The 17,756-nt window shown below is 39.2% G+C and overlaps 1 protein-coding gene across 1 annotated transcript in view; it reads left to right on the top strand.

Moving 5' to 3' along the window:
- The window catches only part of LOC306886230 (disintegrin and metalloproteinase domain-containing protein 12-like), a 104,876-nt gene that overhangs the window by 12,066 nt on the left and 75,054 nt on the right, over positions 1-17,756 (top strand). The window contains exons 2-3 of the mRNA XM_079443177.1: positions 10,701-10,807; positions 15,740-15,813. Of these exons, the coding sequence (XP_079299303.1) occupies positions 10,701-10,807; positions 15,740-15,813 (181 nt within the window). The remainder of the gene's footprint in view (positions 1-10,700; positions 10,808-15,739; positions 15,814-17,756) is intronic.

The following is a 17,756-nucleotide window of genomic DNA, read 5'->3' as shown; positions in this document are numbered from 1 at the left end:
CCTGGACGGCGAACCCTGGAGGAGTTTCTCCAGCACCCCCTGCAGTCAGACTGGGTGGAGCAGACTGACGCCAGGCCCAGTACTGGCGTTAGCTCGCCCGGGTCTCCGGTCAGCCCCTGTTTTGGGCTAGGTGTCCATATGGCTTGATTCCCTTCGGGTAATCCCATATGTGTATTCTTCCACGTTAAGGTTTCCCTCTCTGTAAACCTGTGTCTTCCCTTTGACAGAGCACTCTGTCAGGCTCTGCTGACAGCTCTTCTCCCTACTCCTACGTAGGACCTGCCTCAGAGACCAATTTCATATGTAGTTCTGCCCCAGGCTTGGGTCAGTCCATATCAGTCCACATGTCACCTCCCTATGGGCAGGATGTGGCCTCCGTAGCGCCCTTCTCCGGAAGGCTCGATTCCCCATCGTTACTGCCGAGCTGTAACAACAAATAGGAAAGACTTGAAGCAATCTTTCGTTGAAGGTCAAATTCCCTTCTAAATTCTGTGGTGAAAGGAACAGCGGCTTGGCTATCTCCAGCAGCAATGTACTCACCTGTGGTCCCTGCGGGTACCAAGGTCAGCAAATTTGTGCTGGGGCGATGGGAAGGTTACAACCTTTGCGTGGCATTTGTCTGTCACTCGCTTGCTTGTCAACATTTGCAATGCCATAAGGTTGTGACGGGGTTCAGGTTGTGGTGCTTTCCATGGACCCCTAATGTCGTCACGACATAACTCGTGGTGACTGCCAGATAAGGAACGTCTCGGTTATGTATGTAACCCTTGTTCCCTGATGGAGTGAATGGAGATATTATGTCCCCATGCCACAATCTTGAACCATCGCTGGGTGCCAGGGACACGTTCTCGGCTCCTCAGCAGAAAACCAGATGCACCTGTTGCCTATTTATACCTGTATGCACGGGGAGTGGCTCAGGTATGCAAAATCCACTAGGCAATATTCATTGGCGTTTTCTCTTAAAGTCAGAAATGATTGGGGCTCCTAAGTGAATCCCCTAATGTCGTCACGACATAACGTCTCCGTTCCCTCCATCAGGGAATGAGGGTTACTTACTGAGACGATCAGTACATTTTATACTTACAGTCCACATGAAATCAAAATCGAAAATTTAAATCAAATTCTTTTCTCAGAAATATGTCAATATACTGAAGTAAGATTGGTCGTAACTTATGCTTTACACAGACTTGACAAAGTAAGTAATAAGTACTTTTTGTAGAAATTTAAAGGGATTGTTCACCCAAAAATGAAAATTACCCCATGATGTACCCTCAAGTCATCTTAGATGTATAAGACTTTATTCTTTCAGATGAAAACGATCTTCCTATACATCATCCGTTGAAACGCCACTCTCTCGTGAATGTGTACGACAATTAGCGAGAGCAAGAGATTATGGTTTATAAAGTTTTAAACATGGATATTTTTCTTACACAAACACATTAATTCACTTCAAGAGGCCTTTATTAGTCCGCCGGAGCCATGTGGAGCACTTTTTATGATGGATGCATGCACTTTATTGGACTTCTATTGGACTATTGAATATCAACAGCCATTCACTGCCATTATAAAGCTTGGAACAACCAGGACATTTTTTAATATAACTCCGATTGTTTTTGTCTGAAAGAAGAAAGTCATACACAATTAGGATTTTAAACGTGGCATTGCCACTCCTCTGTGATCAAATACATGGATGTAAAATCTGAGTAGAACATGTGTGAATAATCATGCTTGTCAGTTTCCGAGAATTTTAGACATACAGTAAAAGTCTCTCACATTGGATTGATTTACACCATTGCAAACATGTGCAGCGGCTCTCACACATGTAATTAAAATTCCCACATGAAAGCTATTATCTTAGACTTTTCCTTTGTGGTCTGTTTAAAAAAAAAAAGGGCTTTGTATCAATAAAGGGAATATAGCTAAATATGTTAAACAAATAATTACTGAGCAGCAGCATCTAATTTATGCATTTATGGTATGTCTTTTTTTTATCATACCTCAGATCTTTGCTTTATTTCCTCTCTTTGGCCCCAAACATATCCAACAGAACATCTATAAAGCACTCAAGCTTCATTATATGGTGTACTGATGAATTCTTTGGCCTGCTGCTATCAGTGCTGTATTTAGTTACAAGCCTCAATGGAATTTCATTATGTTCAATAAAACATATCCGTATGCGCATGTGCATATGCGCACACACACATTCTCTGGGGTTTCACGTTGACACTAGACTAATAAATCTGGTCAAGTCATCAGGCCTTGCTTCAAATAGCTTGAACGTGACATGGGCGTGAAGGGAAGGAGAAAAAAAAGAAGGAAAAGCAAGCAGGAGGTACACATAGCAGCATTCAAAACAAATGCTAAAGTTACACACCATTAGGACAACAGAGTATGAATTTTATGACCTTATGGAATATCAAAATGTCAACTGTTTGCACATTTCAGAATTTCAGCAGAAAAAGTACACTGTCTGCATACTGTGCATCAGGGATTTACGCACATAGAGTGAAACAATGAATTCTAAAAAAGCTATAAACCAAACTAAACAACCTCAAGATGAAAGACAATTTTTGAACATTGGACAAAAGCAAAGCTAGACAAGTTGAACAATGAATTAAGCAGGTCATAATGCACTGCAAATGATGTAATCAAATACAAAAACAATGATGCAATATAAAACTATTATATACAACTATGTATTACAGTTATAAATACAAAATATTTGATGTTTATTGAAAAAAAAGTCAAATTCTAATATAGTATCTAAGTTGTTGTAAGAAGACTATAAAAAATTTATTAAAATGTAAATTATGTTGACTGACAAGGTGACAGGGTCATCGGATGCAAAATTCACTTTACAAGTTGTTTGAACATAAATCTGTGTTGGAAGTGTGTGTACACATCCATCCTATAATGATAAAAATCCACCCAGTAGTTTTTTTACTACTATGTAACGTAATAATGAATATAGCAGACATCTGAGCCGCTGAGGATGTAGAAGATTAACGTTACTTTCGCTTTGAAGTGAATGCTATGATCCCCGATCTGCCTAAATGCGTCTATGTGCGCACGAATCATTCGTGATCTAGCTTTATCTACAGAAGAAGTGAGTATAAGGGTTTTTATGAATCTTTGCAAATCGCCTTTCCTAATAATGTGCTAGTTAGCCAGTTTCGTGGCTGAAGTTTAGTATGCTCCATAGAATATATACCTAGATTCCTCATTATGGACTGTTTTTATGGGCTGCGATACGTAAGCTATCCTCCATTTTTGAAACGGTCTGCGAATCTTTGAGCGCATTGACTGTGTGCGTCTATAACAGCAAGTTATACGCTTTTATAACTTTGAATATTCATTGATTATTATGGTGAATGCGAGATGGCAGATGTGTCAATGTATCTGGAGTGGTCGAATAGGGAATCTACACATAATATGGTCTGCTCGTCACTCCACGGAAGAGAGGGGCGGTGTCAGCAGAGCATTTACTAGAACAGTGTGCTGAAGACAGAGCTGATTTTGACAGGGTAAAAAAGGTGTTTTTACACTACCATTGAGAAATTTTAACCAAAGTATGTTATAGACTTTTCATTAAGACCCTAAATAATCATATCAACTTGTAGAAAATGGGCATCAATGATGACTCCTTTAAAGAAAAGCTTATGCCATTGATTTAATAACTTGCAGAGCTCATGGTAGGTCCGTTTTGGGAAGTTTATACACTATTTGTAAAAACCTGTTTTTGTGGAGAAAGTGAATAGGATGTTTACTTCCAGAATCCCACTGTTGCACTCTATTTAGATGCAGGGAGAGTTTTGCCAGAGCTAGACACTGTGTACAAAAACATATTGTTATTTACGGATTGGATGGCGTGTGAATACTGGTGACAATGAAATGCCTTGAGCTCTGGTAGTTTTGCTGATATGGTGTGTGACTGTGTTCCATTATGACGAGAGGTGTTGGTATGTTTATTTATTTATTTATTTATTTATTTATTCATGGAAGTCCTTTAAATACCATGAAAATTAATAGCACATGTATATCGGTTGGTATTCAGTACAAATTGATATTAACCCTTTTAAGTCTGAAATATATATATTAGAGCTGTCAAACGATTAATCGCAATTTTGTTTACATAATATGTGTGTGTATACTGTGTATATTTATTATGAATATATAAATACAAACACATGCATGCATATATTTAAGAAAAATATATTATGTTTATATATTAAATCTATTTATATATAATATAAAATATAAGAATATGAATATGTATAAATGTAGGAACAAATAAATGTATAAACGTAAATATTTTCAAAATGTATGTGTGTTTATTTATATATACATAATAACTATACACAATACACATTCATATATCATGTTAGCAAAAGCTTTTTTTTAACACTTCTCTCAGAAAATTGTTTTGGTAAATGTTTCGGTATTCACGTGCTTATTGTTTTTGTTTGCACTGCAACAACACAAAAAAACTGAGAAGAAAAGTCAAACTTAAGCACAGAACTAAAAAATGGACTGGACAAAATTATTGGCATCTTGTCAAAATTGTAAGAAATAATTGCTTTTCAAGCATGTGATGCTCCTGTAATTTGTATTTATACACACCTGTGGCAAGTAACAGTTGTGGGCAATATAGTAATCACACTTGCAATCAGTTAAAATGGAGAAAAGTTGACTCAATCTTTGTGTTGTGTGTCAGACTGAGTATTGAGAAAAGAAAGAAGTGTAAAGAGTTGTCTGTGGATTTGAGAGAAAATATTATGAAAAAACATAGACAATCTCAAGGTTACAAGTCCATCTCCAGAGATCTTAATGTTCCTGTGTCCACTGTGCGCTATATCATCAAGAGGTTTACAGTCCATGGCACTTTAGCTAACCTCCCTGGACGTGGACGGAAGAGCAAAATTAATGAAAAATTACAACGAAAGATTGTTCGAATGGTGGATAAAGAACCCCGATTAACTTCCAAACTAATTCAAGCTGATCTGCAGACACAGGCTACAACAGTGTCAGTCCGTACTATTCGTCGCCATCTGAAGGAAAAGGGATGCTATGGAAGGAGACCCAGGAGGACACCACTGCTGACACAAAGGCATAAAAAAGCAAGACTGGAGTTTGCCAAAACTTATGTGACAAAACCACAATCCTTCTGGGAGAATGTACTGTGGACAGATGAGAGAAAAGTAGAGCTTCTTGGTAAAGGACATCATGGCACTGTTTACAGAAACAGAAATGAGGCCTTCAAAGAAAATAACACAGTCCCTACAGTCAAACATGGTGGAGGTTCAAAGATATTTTGGGGTTGCTTTGTTGCTTCTGGCACTGGATGCCTTGACAGTGTGAACGGTATCATGAAATCTGATGATTACCAAAGAATTTTGGGACGCAACACAGTGGCCAGTGTCAGAATGCTGACAGAAAGTGTCAGGAGACGAGGAAACACGGAGAATTCACAAATGAGAGTCTTTAATAATCCAACAGGGATCATAGGAGGCACAGGAAACACAAGGAATGACGTTCAGAACCGACAAACACTCACAGAAGGACTGGGGCTTTTAAACATAGGATAATAGGGGAAGACGAAGAGACACACCTGGAATCAAATTAACACAATCAACATGAGGGAAAAACTGGGTCCCAGGGAACACATGGGGAGCAAAACACACACACAAGACAGTCCACAATCCTGACATTTCGCCCCCCCTCCCGGAAGGTGCGTCCTCGCACCGCAGTAACATCCACAGGGGAGGGGCGGGTGACCATGGCGGACGAGGGAGCCCGGTGGAGCTGGTGGATCGATGGGTGATGGTGGAGGTGAAAGAGCTAGGAGCCTCGGAGGAGCCACTGGGTCTACGGGCCGAGGCGGAGTCCGGGCCTCGGAGGCGGAGGTGAGGGATATTCCAGCCCCGGTGACACTAGAGGATGGCAGACCCACGGGGCTCGCACCGTACAGATAGGGGGCTGAGGGCGAGCGGGGATGTTGCCAGACGACAGCGTTGGAGGAGGCAGGAGAGGGTGGGAGGGCGGTCATTTTCGAGGAGAGGGCACAGGAGGGCACATTCGAGGAATGGGTACCAGAGAACACTTGCGAGGAGCGGGCACTCAGGGGCACATTCGAAGAGCAGGCACTGGAGGATCGGACGCCCCCTCTCTGTCCAGCAGTCCCAGATCTATCTTCAGCTCACCCTCAGCCCAAATTAACACAATCAACATGAGGGAAAAACTGGGTCACAGGGAACACATGGGGAGCAAAACACACACAAGACAGTCCACAATCCTGACATGTATAAGATTTGACTTTGCTTCTCTGTTTTTTTGTGTTGTTCAAATGCAAAATAAATAAATAAATAAACATGTGAGTACCAAAACATTTGCAACTGCAACAATTTTCTGAGAGAAGGGACATATAAAATGTTACTTCATTTATTTTTTATATAAAAGTTTATTTTAGGGCCGTGCAATTAATCGAAATACGGTTTTGATTTTGATTTCGGCCTCCAGCAATTATGAAAATACAATAATCGAGATAAAATGATTATTGTGCCCCATTCCACCCCTTTCTTGCGGTGCTTTTTCGCTCCTCCATAAAAGCCCAATTTCTCATGCAAAATCAGTAATATCATGTAAGCGTGACTTCTGAATGAACAGAGCACGGACATGTAAAGTCCAATTATAGCTCAAGGTGCGTGCCAAAATGGTCAAATACATGAAAAAATGTGTCAAAATGTGTTGCTTAGCGATTATTCACATAAACCCTCGTTGGTCATGTAATAAATGAACGTAAACAGTTGAGAATGAAAATATGTGTGTAAGAGTAAATTGGATCCGTGCAACTCTTAAAGACACAGCGGGCTAATATTCCGGCTGTGACTGTGTGCTTAATATTAATCAAACAACAAAAGACAAAGACAAAATCACTAACTGCTTTGAAGGACTGAATGACTTTTGTAGCTTTAATAAGTAACAAATTAAGATTAATTCTTACAGTGAAGAATATGTGGTTTTATTTTAAATCAGATTATTCATACATATCGCTATCTTTAAAATAAATAATTCATTTAAAATTTTGGTCATATGGCCCACTCATAATCGTGTTAGATAATCGTAATTACAATATTGACCGAAAAAATTGTGACTATGATTTGTCATAATCGAGCAGCCCTAGTTTATTTATTGAATCTCTCTCTCTCTGTCTACACACACACACACACACACACACACACACAATAGTGTATTGAACCTTTAGACTGACTAGACAGTGTGCCCTGCAGACCGAATATGTGCTATTATGAGCTGACAAGATTCTCACTGAGTATATATGTTCTCTATTTATGGCATACTAGTGCAAGTATGTGTTTTCAGGAGCTGTTTGGTTCCTACAGTGTCTCACTGCAATTGTGTGGTGATCATATAATTTTGTTCTAGGATTTGAGGTTCAGTATCTTTGTTGTGACTTTAAAAAAGTATGACAGTATAGTTGTGGTACTGGATGGTAATACATTGGATTTAATCCATGTTTAAATCATTGACAGAACTGTACTGAATAATTACCATATTCATGCATTTATATTGGTTGCCCAATCTACATCAAAGAATTAAATGGAATTGCTGTGATACATGGTAATACCATAGTACTTTTTAATGCAGATATAGCAGATGATTATAGTGTTTTTGAAAGAAGCTGCATTTATTTGTTCAAAAATACAATAAAAACTTAAATATATTTGAATTTAAAACAACCGTTTTCAAGTTCAATAATTTTTTTAATGTAATTTATTCCTTTGATAGCAAAGCTAAATTTTCAGCAGCTGTTAATTCAGTGTCACATGATCCTTCAGAAATCATTCTAATATGCTGACTTGCTGCTCAAAAAATGGCTATTTATTATTATCAATGTTAAGAACCGTTTTTGATGCTGAACATTTTTGTGGAAACACTAAGTGATACCACTCAAACATTTGTGGTAAGATTTAAAAAGAGAGATAAATTAATCATTTTATTCATCATACACATTAAAGTGATAAAAAGTGAGTGAAGAAGACATGTACATTTAAAATGTTACAAAATATTTATTTTTAATAAATGTAATGTATTTGATAAATGCTTATAAATGTTGTTTATTGAACTTTCTATTTATCAAAGAATTCTGAAAAATAAAATGTATCACCATTTCCACACAAAATATGAAGCAGCTGTTTTTAACATTGATTATAATCAGGAATGTTTCTTGAGCATCAAATCAAATTGTAATGATTTCTGAAAGGTCATGTGACAGCAATGATGCAGAAAATTCTGCTTTGGATCACAGGAATAAAGTACATTTTATAATATATTTAAATTGAAAACTTTTCATTTGTACTAATATTTCACAATACTGCTGTTTTTACCTTATGTTTGTTTAAAAATGACTATTTATTAAATTAATAATTGTAATGTTTCCAAACTTTTGGCAGGTACTTTAATAATAACAATTATATTAATATTTTTTATTATATTATATTATGTTTATTATATTATATCAGTTATTGTCAGTATTATTAAATACTGCTTTTTATTTTTTACAGGACAATAGTATGGATTATTACAATATAAGATATATCTTTTAATGTGATCAAATATTTTTTAAATAATAAGTGCCGGGGGCATGGTCAGATTTTTCTGCTTTTTTTTTGTCTCTAGCTGATCACATGCCTAAATTATAAATATAACAAATTTAGAATATATATATAATATTACCACTTTTTTGGATAAAATATGACAGGCGTTTGTATGTGTTTGTATGTGAGTTGCAGTGAGGGAGATGAAAAAAACATGTTGTGCTGTCACTCCGCTGCTTCAGCTGCCCTTAAGGTTGCACATCTCTACGCTGCTCTATTGTGTATGTCTCTCTCTCTTTCTTACACCTCCTGTTCGTTTCTTGCTCCCTCTCTCTCCATGTCTGTCTCCCTCATTCATAATGGATGCCGTAGTTTTGAGGTTCAGCTGAGGATGGAACGCTTTGGCCCTGTGGGGGCACAATGCTTTCACTGAGGGGAGAGAAAAGAGAGATGCCTTTTGATTTAGACTGATGACGCAACTACACTCACGAAACACAGAAGCAAGTCAAGACAAGTTTATCATTCTTCTCCTTACATGCCAGTATGAGAAAAAGAATGAAAATTTGTAATAAAAAAGAACAAAACATAAGCATATTTATCAGTGGCCTCAAACTTTTGGACCCCATTGTACTTAAAAAATACCGGTGTCAAATTATGATATGTACTCAGCATACTTAATCATGCTCTGCATTCTTTTTCATAATCTATGAAAATATTTTCAGTCATATGTCAAATTGTAGCCCAACCTGGAATGCTAATTTATCAAGCATTCCTTTGATTCATCATTGTATGCACATAAAAGTGAATATATTTAATCAACCGTGTACCTCTCCCAGGGTGCCGCCATGTTCATGTTACTTCATCTTCATCTATCAGTGTTTAATTATGAGTCTATAAACTGAAATTTCCAACATCAAGTCCTGTTCTGTTACACATTTCCATGTGTATGTTTTGTGGGAAGACTGTCATTTATATTGTAGAACAAAAACAAAGTCTCTCCAGGTGATGTTAAAGGACTATGATGGTTATGTTGCATGGTAGCAAGTACCATATCTGCTAACATATCCAGGTTCTTGAAGTAAAAATACCCTTTTATCTCTTCATGGAGTAATTGATTTTTTAAGTATGACATAGTAGTAAATACAGACCTACTGTAAAGCCATCAGTCTGCATTATCTCAACTTTTTTTTTTAATAAATAATCATATTTAACAAAAGAATTCCTGGTGAAAACTGATTTTGTCACTTTTAAATTTTTGCTCCAAATCAAAGATTGTAATATTGTATAATGATTTGGGATAAGGCAACAATTGAATGCTCAATAATGGAATTTTGTTTATTTCTATCTAAAAAAACATCTGTATTGCATCTTTAAACTTTATTTTATACATTATTTGAAAACCAACATCCTAAAATCCCATTAGAAATCCAGAGGGAACCCATAACTTAAACACTGCTTCTCTTCCAAGTTTTAGGGCTAAAAAATCTATTGAGTTAATGATCTTTATCTTATGTGAGGATCCTGTTTGTGGACTTCAGCTCCGCTTTTAACACCATCATCACGGAAACCCTTCAAAATAAACTAACCCAGCTCTTCGTCCCTACCTCTGTCTGCCAGTGGATCACCAGCTTCCTGACAGACAGACAGCAGTTAGTAAAGCTTGGTAAATCCACATCCAGCACTCGTACCATCAGCACTGGAGCTCCTCAGGGCTGCATACTCTCCCCACTGCTCTTCTCCCTCTACACCAACGACTGCACCTCTAAAGACCCCTCTGTCAAGCTCCTGAAGTTCTGTCACTACAACAAACTCCTTGTATGTGTAAACATACTTTGCCAATAAAGCTCATTCTGATTCTGATTCTTTATCTCTGCATCTGTTCATGCTGGTCCTAATTTACTGCAGCACTGCTTACTTACTGCTGTCTTCAGCTTACAATTCCACTTTTAACTGTTGGTCATTTGAACTTCTTGCCTCTAGTATACACACACACACAAACACACAGAGAGAGAGCTCAGCTGCATCACATATTGTGTCTCTGGTACCCACTGCAACACTAATGGGAATTTTTTTTGCTGTTTGTCGCAGGGAGGCAACTAAAAAGTGTGCTCAACAAACTGGAACACTACCACACCATGGTACCGCTACTGCTGGAAGGAAGAGAGCAGCGACCAATCAGCTGGCTCCGCTCCAAGGTAAGAAAGAAATCTGTATATTGTTACTGCACCATTTTTCATATATTTTCCTAAACCTCTAGAAAGGCATTTTCCCTTCCATCATGATGCTGGTTGCTGGTGTTCATTTATGTTATTTTTGATTTTGAATAACAATAACAATCTCAGTGTGGTATGGAAACAGCTCCAATCAGGACTGCAAAGCACTACAGAGAGTTGTGCGCTTAGCTGAGCGCATCTCAGGGTCTGCGCTCCCCTCTCTGCAGGACATCTACCTCAAATGCTGCAAAAACAAAGCTGTTAAAATCTTCAAGGACCCAAATCACCCTGCTAACCGACTATTCACTTTGCTTCCATCTGGTAAGCGCTTCCGTAGCCTGATGGCAAAAACTGAGAGACTTAGGAGGAGCTTCTTCCCCCAGGCCATCAGGCTCCTAAACTCTAACTCTGTGTCATAACATCACTTGACTCCATGTAAATATCACCATATCAATAAGCTATTCATAATTTTTCTCTACCTCATATTGCTGCTATTCAAATACCCTGTACAACTTTTTGCACATTATTTTTGCACATTCCTCTTATTACTATTTAAGTCAACAGCATACTGACCTGCACATTTATATTTATATTTTTTATCTTATCTTATTTTATTTTATTTTATTTTATTCTTTTATTTTATTTTATGTTTTGTACTTCTTCTTAATATTTGTATTCTATATAATTGCACTGTCCTTGGAGCGGACCTGACCTACATTTCACTGCTGGTTATACCCTGTATAATTGTGTATGTGACAAATAAAAACTCTTGAATCTTGAATCTTGAATAACGAGTTGTGTACACTCTTTTCAGATGGATAATATATTGAGTCCAGTGCAAGTTCACTTCAGTTCGAAATGGTATAATATTAGACTACGGTACAAATTAGTTCACAATGTATGACTCGCATAGTCAGTATCATTATTGAGCCACAGCCTTTTAGCTCTAAAAGGGTCATTTGTGAAAATGAGTGAAAGGCCTGACTGCCAAACGCCACCAGAGGCACAGAGGCTGAATGATGAGGTGATGAATCTTGAAAACTGTTTTGGAGTACATTAGATTAGATTAACTGCCTGAAGCCGTGGCGACATTGTCACAAAAAGTCACAGGGCCTACGTCATTAAGGCTTAATTGATTCCAGTCTCCACACTGAGTTACTTGAGCTCCAGTGACTATTACAGTCAAACGTCTTCCGTAGCTCATAGCGATGTCTGTCTCTGGCACATGGCACTTAAATCCCATTTCACTGCCCATTTTACAGTGAATTCATGTGTGCTCAGAGGCTTAGGCATCGGAAAACTCAACACCCAGAGCTTTTCATAACTGTCTGAAATGTTGGGTGTCAGTCATCTGTCGTGTGTGTCATGTGTTCCCGCCTCTTGTGTCCATATTTGGTTTGTTTCCTGTCCTCATCTAATGTGATCATTAGTTAATTCTTGTCCAGCCGTGTTCGTCTCATTATCTATGATTATTCTGTGTATTTATAGTCCTGTCTGTTCTGTTTGATGTCGTCTGGTCTACTCGTTACTCCCCGGTGTTCCTGTCTGTGTCAGCCCTGCCCTGCCCTGCCATGCCCTGCCCTGGGAGTTCGGCGGGATCGCCGCGAGTGCTGCAAGTCCGCTGGCCGCGAGCCCTCCAGCCCGCCGTTCGCGGGAGATCACGCCGCCGTCCACATCCCACCCAGACACGCCGTTCGTGGGAGATGCCGTCGCCGTCCGCGGCTCACCCAGCTCGCCGTTTGCGGGAGAACACGCTGCCTTCTGCGGCTCCCCCAGGCCGCCGGCTCGTCGCTGACTCAAGCCCGCTGGCCGCTGCCATGCATCCAGTTCCCCATCACGGCCAGGAGTGCCGTGCCATGTCCCCAGAGTCATGGTTTTAAGTCTTTTCGTGCCCACAGGAACATTTTAATCATCATGTCGGTCTTGTCCACGGAGACTCGTCTGGGGCAGGCGGCTCTTCTTGTAGTGGCCGTGGAGGCCATTTCCTGCCGCCTGCCCCCTTGTCGCGGAAGTGGAGGCGGTTGCTGAGGGACCCTGTGAGGGCCCCTGACTCCTTGTCGTGCCCAGAAGAAGCCTCAGCTTCCGAGCTAGCCCAGGAGGGCTTCCTGTTCCTGTGGGCTATCCTGTTCCTGTTTGTTTAGCCCTGGAGGGCTGTCCTGTTCCTGTTTGTCTAGCCCCGGTGGGCTGTCCTGTCCTGTCCAGTCCTGTTCCTGTTTGTCTAGCCCCAGAGGGCTCCTGATACCCCCGAGCTTCCCCATGGAAATTTTTTGGGGGGGTAGAAGGGTTCCAGCTGGAGTGTCTGGGCCAAGGGACAAGGCCAGGGCCACAAAGACCACCTGCCATGGCCTCCTGAGCTCCCTGCTCCACCATGGCCTCCTGTGCCCCTTGCTCCGCCATGGCCTCCAGAGCTCCCAGCTCCGCCATGGCCTCCATCTGTCTGTTCCACTCTGGAGGTCCCTATCCTGTGTTCCTTTCCGTGTCTGTCCTGAGGGGCCTCCAGAGCGCCCACCCCCCCTTCCCGGTGGAACTGTTAAGGCTCGGGACGAGCCTTTCGGGAGGGGGGAGTTATGTCAGTCATCTGTTATGTGTGTCATGTGTTCCCGCCTCTTGTGTCCATATTTGGTTTGTTTCCTGTCCTCGTCTAATGTGATCATTAGTTAATTCTTGTCCAGCCATGTTCGTCTCATTATCTATGATTATTCTGTGTATTTATAGTCCTGTCTGTTCTGTTTGATGTCGTCTGGTCTACTCGTTACTCCCCGGTGTTCCTGTCTGTGTCAGCCTTGCCCTGCCCTGCCTTATCTTTTTAAGTAAAGACTGTTATTTTTGCGTTACATACTTGTCTCGGTGTTCCTCGTTCCTCCCTGCTGTGTGCACCGTGACATTGGTAATGTCTTTAATGCATTGTTAGGAAAAGGTTTTGCATGTCATGAAAATGCAGTGCTAGGGAATGGTTGGCTTTGCTTTGCTTTCCAAGGTGACTGCGATTAAATATTTGTAGGTAGAGATTGAGGTTGTGGTGAGGGTAGTGTATTTCAGGCAGGAAATTCCGCTCTGAATAAAGGACCTGTCGGTCTGCGCCACGAGTGGCCTGACTGATGGCCCACAGCCATATCACTCCAGCTGGAGTAAGGGAGGAAGATATGCTCTATCAGCTGTTTAACAAGGAAAAGTAGATGGTCATTCTGTTATAATAAAGGGAAAGCTGAACAGTTATTCAGACATGTTTCAGGATCCGTGTGCACACATTATTTTTTTTAACCTGATAACGTTTGCCAGAGTGACGGCGCACTGAAGCGTTTTTTCCCCCACTAGTTTAATGTTTATGAATGAATTTAACGTGAAAGAATAATATTAATCTTGGCAAACTATACTGTATATCATTCTGAAGGTCTAAGCCTCAAGCATCGACGACAGATCGCTGTTTTTCGATGGAAAGCTTATAAGGAATGTGTTTGCTACATTTGTGTAAGCAGTACACATCAAAACATGCAGAATAAAAAAGCAGTACGTACCAGAGTCATTGTAATAACGAGTCACAAACGCGTCCACTGCTGAAATCCCAGTTTAGTTAGAGAGGTAAGGGTCCACAGAACAACATCCCAGCGAGCACTTTTAGTCCAACGAAACAATAACGTTGTAATAAGGATGAATATTCCTTTGTTTACATTTTCTTCGGGAGAGTTATTGTTCGCGTCCGTTATGGAATAAATTATGCTCAAAAACAGCATCTTAGTGGTAAAAAACAACACGGTGTTGTAGCATACAGTTTTACAAACAGAATGAGACCGTCCACGGAAAAAAAAGTCTCAGAAAAGCGGAATATAGTTTATTTGAATTTGGTGCTCTCTCCTGCCAGAGAAGGATTTTTTCAGTGTAAACCATCCTTTTAGGGCTGAATGATTTGAGAAAAACTGGAGTTTTTTTAGGTTTTTAGGCCACATTTCCACTGTTTTTAACCCATTCAATTTTACTCTAAAATAATGAGTTATTTTTATTGTGAAAAATCTTATTTCAAGATTTATATATTGCAATATTAATAAAATAAAAATAATTGCAATAATAATGTTCTACTGTAAAATAAAAATCAAGTGTATTTAATAAAGTATAATAATTTTATTCTATAGTACATCACTAAAATTACTATTTATGTCTTAAGTTCTTCATTTTCACTGTGAAAATGCACATAACTACAAAAATACTTTTTGTAAGTAATTTCAAATTAAGATATAAATCAAAAGCATAATGTAGTACTAAATTCAGCTATCAGCGTACAGTAAAACATATTTAAGTAAACACATATTTGAACATAAACACAAAGTGAGAAAATACCCCAAATTTACAACTTAACTGTGCTGCTGAACCATGAGCTGAACATTAGGCTGTGAAAAAGCTGCATACAGTACGTTGTCTCATATAGGCAAACAAAAGAAATATAAAACATTCACATTGAAAGAATACCGTAAACAGGTAGAGTAAACATATGGAGGTCCACCCCGATTCACCAAGATCCACTCACTTGAACATTTCTGGCCTTGCTGCTAGCTGTTTTTTTGTTATTTCTTGTGAAGCAGTTTATGTTTAAATTATATTTGTGTGCGCAGTTCAGTTCATATTCCCAATGTCTTTGAATGAGTCGAGCGAATAAAGATGCAGTGGCTGTACATGAGCACATCAGCCTTGGCTCTGTGCAGAGTGCTTGACACATTATTATGTGTAAAATGACAGTTGGAAGACATCGTTTTGGCTCTATGGCTCTGTCTGGTGTGCTGGATCAAATCCTGAGTCATTCAAAGGTGTGAAGGCTGTGTTTATGTGTGTGTGTTTCAGTGGGGAAGGTGCAGGGTTTAGAGTAAATTGGTTGAAAGAGGAAAACAGGACATGAAGTGATTGTTTTGTTTTTCATTTATTTAGACGCCTCCTGCTTTGCTGCGCATCCTGATCCAAGCAGAAGGACAACAGCTGATTTTATCTGTGGAAAAGAACCAGTAAGTCTCTCTCACAACACTCCTGACTCTCAAGTCTCCACACACATGATCAGACACAGAGTTTTTACAAAACCACATGATCTAGCTCTAGCAGGATCACTGAATGCAGATCCTGTCTCAACAAAACAAAACACATTAAAGTAACTTAAAGGGATAGTTCACCCAAAAATGAAAATTCTGTCATCATTTACTTACATCACTTAAAAGAATGTGAATATAGTGCATAAGACTATAAATCACTTTCATGATACTTTCATGGTGCTTTTGCATCCTTTGTGAAGCCTAAAAGTGCCAGTCCATATTCAATGGAACAGCATGGAAAAGAGCAAGCAGCACAGTTTTTTTTTTGTGTTTTTTTTTCTCAGCATTACTGAACAACACGCACACAATTAATGTCACCGTGATGTAAGACTTCCTTATGTGGATAAAAAATATATTTAATATTGCATTACATAAAAAATGGGCTAATGCAGTAAACGACTAATGTAGTAAGGGGCACTCAAGCAGAGTGAAACTCAACAGTTTGAAACATTAAGCAGCTGAAATCATAAATGTGTAGGTTTCTCTCTTTCTCTCTTTAACTTCTTCTGTGTCATTTACCAAGGTTATGCACTATTCAGAATGAAACTGAACAGAATACTTTGAGAACAGTTCAGCATTTCAGTTCAGCAGAATTATAAATCATATACACTCTTAGCAGTATGTGAAATTGTAGCCTATGTTCTTAAATGGATCTGAAAGATACAATGTGTGGTAAGTCAGCCCATACGCAAATGTATATGTATATATTTACACATAAGGATTTCATGTCATATACTGTGTATATATATATATGTGTGTGTGTGTGTGTGTGTGTGTGTGTGGCGATCTTTTCAAAAATTTGCATTGAAATCCAATGCAATTCCACAGTGTTTAATATGAGCCTTTTTACAAAGAAGTGTCAGATCTTGAAAGCTTCCCTACACATGCAAAGTGATTCACTGCATATTAATGAGAGATGAACAAGTGGCAAGTCCTCGACAAATAAAACAGCCAGCGTGTATCTTTTCAAGCCACAATAAAACCGAGGATCTCATTTAGTCACTTTAGCTGCTTTGACAATACATTTGATAAAAGAGCTTTGATAGTTCCCATCTTTCTCTGAATTTCATCTAACCTCATCCTGAGCTTGTTTCTGATGAATTCATTTTATAATCATTGTTGTTTTACTCTGTGGATTTCTCAGCAATACAGGTCAGCAATACAACACAGACCAAACAACAGCCTTGAACTCTGTTTAACTCATAACGAACAGGAAAGCACTGCCACCTTTGATTGCTCATCCAAAGGATTTCCAAAATAAATGGCTTAGGGCTGTGTGCGATGGCGATTGAGGCTTCAGAGCTGACTGTCAGAGACTTGAAGAGAACGCTGTAATGCTGATAGACTCTAATCAGCAGCTGCCCAGTGAGTTTGCAGCTTTGCTCCACTTAATTTGCTGAATTCTCTTAAGGACCATGTTCCTCTCAAGACACTTAAGTGAAAGTGAAAACACTTACCATATAGTCTGAAACAAAAATCCAGACACAGTGCGAGCATGTGTATGATGTTTTTAGGTCTCCTTAAACAAGATCATTTAGCACGACTGGGAAATTAACTATAAACTATAGCAAGCTACTCAAAATTAAAAAGAAGTTTGATCTATTCCTTTTAAAAAGTACTACAAGTTATAAAACAAAACCTGGTACATTATACACCCGAAAAGTAAGAGCTTGAAGAAGGTCCGCACACTCCCAAACATCAAAAGAATCACAAGTGAGATGAAAGCATGTAGAGCAATATACTGGATAAAAACAAGGCAAACGTTTCGTTTCAAGGCATGTTGACCTTTTTCAATGCCAAGCTGACAATAGAGCTAGGAGCCATCTTAATTTGAGAAATCACATGACGATTTAAGAGATCAC

This window comes from Barbus barbus, assembly GCF_936440315.1.
Source record: "Barbus barbus genome assembly, chromosome: 20".
Classification (NCBI taxonomy): domain Eukaryota; kingdom Metazoa; phylum Chordata; class Actinopteri; order Cypriniformes; family Cyprinidae; genus Barbus; species Barbus barbus.
The sequence above is the reverse complement of the archived record's forward strand: the minus strand, read 5'-3'. Positions and strand labels throughout refer to the sequence as shown.